Source organism: Austrofundulus limnaeus, unplaced genomic scaffold, assembly GCF_001266775.1.
Source record: "Austrofundulus limnaeus strain Quisiro unplaced genomic scaffold, Austrofundulus_limnaeus-1.0 Scaffold733, whole genome shotgun sequence".
Classification (NCBI taxonomy): Eukaryota; Metazoa; Chordata; class Actinopteri; order Cyprinodontiformes; family Rivulidae; genus Austrofundulus; species Austrofundulus limnaeus.
Window position 1 is genome coordinate 34,210 of NW_013953135.1, and position 4,522 is coordinate 38,731.

Below are 4,522 nucleotides of genomic sequence, written 5' to 3' on the forward strand. Positions count from 1 at the left end.
ATTTCATCCTCTGCACAAAAACATGTGCAAAGGCAGTGTTGCTGGCTGCTTGGTGTGTTTGTGTGTGTGTGTGTGTGTGTGTGTTGGGGGGGGGGGGGGGGGGGGGGGGGGTAGCGGGTGGATGCAAAGGGGCCAAAGAGGCAAACAGGGCGTGACAAGTCTGCTCAGCCAAACTGAAACAGAGGGTCAAGCTGAGCAGTCCTCCAAACAAGGTCAGGCATGAAGAAACTGGTGAAGATCAATTTGATGAACATTTTTTATCACTTAAAGGTCTCATTTTATTCATCACACACCTGCAAATGCTCGAGCAGATTTATTTTAGATGTAGAAACCTTGTGCTGTAATGTGTTCCTGCAGAGACGGTTAAGAAACCTGTCACACTTCACTCCCACACAGACACTGACAGCAGGGCCGAGCGCAAATCGTGACACCGCACCTCATACTGGCACTTCCGGTGGCAGGTGCGGTGTCACGATTTGCGCCTGCTGTCTCTCCGATTGAGTTACAGCTGCTTGCTAAAGAAATTAGCTTCAGTTTCTTCTTCTTCGATTGTATTTGCGTGTAAAAAAACCAGCGATTTGAAGCACGAGCGCCACCAACCTAAACCAAACGCTAGTGTTCATGAAGTACTGTTTTTAAAAGTCATCATTTTTAAAATAATTTTTTTTCAAAGGTTAAACTTTGACAGTCGTCAAAGACTAAGTAGAGTGACTTTAGATATCTTTAAAAGAGTTGATAAATTTTTCAATCACACAGTTTATACTTTAAAACCGGTCACTTCATTATTTACCAATAAAATACGCAAAGTCCAAAAACTCTTCGTCTCAGAGCAACTTTCATTTTCATTTGAAGATGACTTAAGGAAGCAACAAGTTTTCAACTTGTGCACATTTATTTTGAAATTACACAATCTATGATAACATTGACATTTACAGTCAGAACATCACACAACCTGTGAGCAATGTGGAATTTTCAGGGAGAACAAAAATTATAACAAAAATGTATTTTATTTAAGCTTGTCTGAAAGTTAGGTCTATAGGAAATAACAAATTTAACCATATTTAAGATTTGACAAGACTGTGCAGCTGTGAGTCTATTTACGTGCATGAATTCTTGTGTTTCACCAAATCCCGTTTTCTTCTAAATGATGCCTTACAACTTGAGCAGCTGAAAGGTAGATTTCCTGCGTGGCTTTTTACGTGCGGTTCTAAATAACGTTTATATCTGAAAGTCGCATTACAGATGGAACAGCTAAAAGGCCTGTCTTCTTTGTGAGTTCGTGCGTGGTGTAAAAGGGTTGATTTGAATTTGAAACTCTCCCCACAGACGGAGCAGCTAAAGGGTTTTTTTCCTGTGTGGCTTTTCATGTGAAAACTCAGATTTGACTTGTAGCTGAAGCTCTGACCACACACCGAGCAGCTGTAAGGCCTCTCTCCAGTGTGAGACCTTGTGTGTGCAACTAAAGTGGACTTCCTTTTAAAAGACGCATCGCAATACGAACATATGAACGATCTGTCCTTTGTGTGGATTTTTTCGTGTTCCATTAAATCTGGCTTTCTCTTAAATGCTGTTGAACAAACTGAGCAGCTGAAAGGTTTTTCTCCTGTGTGATCTTTCATGTGATGTGTAAGACTCGACTTGTAAGTGAACCTCAGGTCACAGACTGAGCAACTGAACGGCTTCTCTCCAGTGTGGATTCTTAAGTGCTCCTCTAAAGTGACTTTCCTTTTAAAAGCTGCACTGCAAAAAGAACACACGAAAGGCCTTTCATCTGAGTGGATTTTAAGGTGTCCTATCAAATCCTGCTTTCTTTTAAACACTGCTGTACAAACTGAACAGCTGTAGGGTTTCTCTTCACTGTGACACTTCATGTGACGGGTTACACCAGACTTGTAGCTGAAGCTTTGGCCACAGATCGAGCAGCTGTACGGCGTCTCACCTGTGTGGTTTTTTACGTGTTCCGTTAAATTGGTTTCGCTTTGGAAAGCTTTGTTACAAAAAAAGCAGCTGTAAGGTTTATCTCCCGTGTGGATTCTCATGTGATATTTCAGTCCTACCTTACTACTTAATTTCTGACCACAAAGGGAGCAGCTGAAAGGCTTCTCTCCACTGTGCTTTATCGTGTGTTGCAGTAAGCTGTTTTTTCTCGTAAAGGCTTCTCCACAAATAGAGCAGCTAAAGGGTTTCTCAGAACTGTGTATTTTCATGTGTTGCAATAAGGTATGTTTTCTGCAAAAAGCAGCTTCACAGATGGAGCAGCTGAAAGGTTTCTCTCCGCTGTGCATTCTCATGTGTTCTACTAAAGTATTATTTCTCGTAAATGCTGCTTTGCACACGGAACAGCTGAAAGGTTTATTTCCTGTGTGGACTCCTTTGTGCTCTAAAAAGTCTGACCTATGAAAGAATATTTTAGCACATTCTGTGCAGCTGTAACAATTCTGACTGCCCTCACATTTAGTATCCTCAGGGATGGTTTCACAGCTCTCCTTGCAGTTTCCATAACTGACATTTGCCTCTGATTGCAAATATTGACTTGGTTCTGAACCCACAAAGCGTTTATTCTCCTCAAACTGGCTGAGATGAAGATCTGAGGACTGAGATTTTTCTTCAGCATCTTCACCCTTCGCATGGAAAGGAGTGAATATAAACTTCATAATATCAGCCTCCTCCTGTTCTTCTTTAATCTGTGGTGGCTTCTGGTCCTCCTGGTCCAGACTGGGACTCCAGTTCTGTTGCTCATGAAGAAACTCCTCTTTGATCACTGAGATTTGCTGGGCATCTGAAGGAACCAGAAACACAAACAAGATTAAAAACATTATTTTACCATAATATTTAATAATTATGTTTTTAAAATAATGTTAATAACACAATATGCTAATTGACAAATATCTACTAAACTGAACTTTTTTTTGTGGAAACCTCATTTTGGGTGTAAATTTAATTTATAGCTTTTAAGTGATGAAATATCAGCTTTAATTAATTCAGTTTAATCAGTGAGAGATTAACTGGGACAACCAGAAGGATGGATTGGCTACATTATAAACTCGTTTTTGCAACATTAATGAAGTGGTAAACAATCCAAAAGCTTTAATATGATTCAGAACTTCCTTATTTGATTCAGATCAACGAACAAAGATAGGTGAAAAGTAGTGTTGCTTGATAATTAACAGTTAAGAGATGTAAAAGAACATGGATACCATCCACGTCAGAGTCCATCTCTTCACTGCTTGCTGCTCCGTCCGCCTCAGTTGTTTTTCCTGCAACGCTCTTGAACCTCTGAGGTTTTCACACGATCACAGCACAAACTTTACTCTTCTTGATCACCATGATGCTCAGAAGCAGTCTGCTCACCATCAACGCTTCGGTCTGACTCGCTCTTATGTTCAGTGGTAATGACAATTGTTTTCAGCTAACATGCTAACAGTTGTAGCTTCAGAGAGGGAAAAGCCATGAAAGTTAATATAATTATTTTACACAAATGAAGTCCGCAGCAAAACGTCTATTGATGCGCGTTTACAAGCTACGAAGAAAATTAGATCAACACAGAAGATGCGGATACTGGCAAAAATGCTCGAGCTTCTAAAAGGAAGTCACTTCCGGGTTCACGGGATGTTTATATTCGCTTTCAAAATAAGAGCTTCGAGGGTTAAAAGAGCGTGGTAATGAATTAAACACAAATCACACCACACATAACAAACTTTAATCAAAATAACTTTTACTCTGGACTGAACAGTTGCTTAAGATTAATCTACAAATCAAACATATTTTCCTATTTAAATGTTGGGGTGACATTATCGGGAGGCATAAATGTCTGATACATTCATGTGGAACATTAAGTATTTATTTCATTGGCCCCAAATGTCTAAAAACTATTGAGTTCTTCAAAAAGCTTCACAAGAATCCATCTTTAATGACTTTTAGTTCCCTGAAAAGGGAGTGTTTGATGTTTGCATCCTTAATGATTCACAACATTCACTTCAATTCAAAAATACTTTACTGATTCAAGAGARAAATTAGATGTTTTAGTAACTCCTTTAACTAAAGAGTTATTGTAGATCCCATCACATCCCAGGCATTAAATTCTTGAAGGCATTTCAAAGCCATAAAGAGGAATGGTTGACTATCATGCTATATTATGCAATAGTCAGACTGAATTCATTTTTGTCACAACAGTAGTGAAATATTCACATCAATAAAATGACAGCTTTGGGAAAACTAGACAGTAAATGAACCATAAATCATATCTTGTGACAAGACCTTGAAATGTTTTTGCACTAGGTATGGGGGTCTTCGTTTGTTTCATAAGCCAATGAAAATAAATATTTTAATAAATTAACTCAAATATATATCAGGGTTCATGCAGGTTTCAGTAAGTTAAATTAAGACCTTTTAAAGAACTTTTAAGACCATTAGTAATGAAATTAAGACCAAATCGACACATTAACAGAAACATTCAAATGGTCCCAGAAATTTTATAATAGAAACCTTTTATTGCTATCACTTTAGTTATTAAAGAATATTT

General features: G+C 38.4%; 1 protein-coding gene across 1 annotated transcript; it reads right to left on the minus strand.

Moving 5' to 3' along the window:
• Positions 1-873: 873 nt before the first annotated feature.
• LOC106532219 (gastrula zinc finger protein XlCGF26.1) lies at positions 874-3,607 on the minus strand. The gene is made up of 2 exons (XM_014028242.1): positions 3,198-3,607; positions 874-2,779 (listed from the first exon to the last, which is right to left on the minus strand). The coding sequence occupies exons 1-2, from the start codon at positions 3,214-3,216 to the stop codon at positions 1,098-1,100; spliced, it is 1,701 nt and encodes a 566-aa protein (XP_013883696.1). The 5' UTR covers positions 3,217-3,607; the 3' UTR covers positions 874-1,097.
• Between the last annotated feature and the right edge of the window lie 915 nt (positions 3,608-4,522).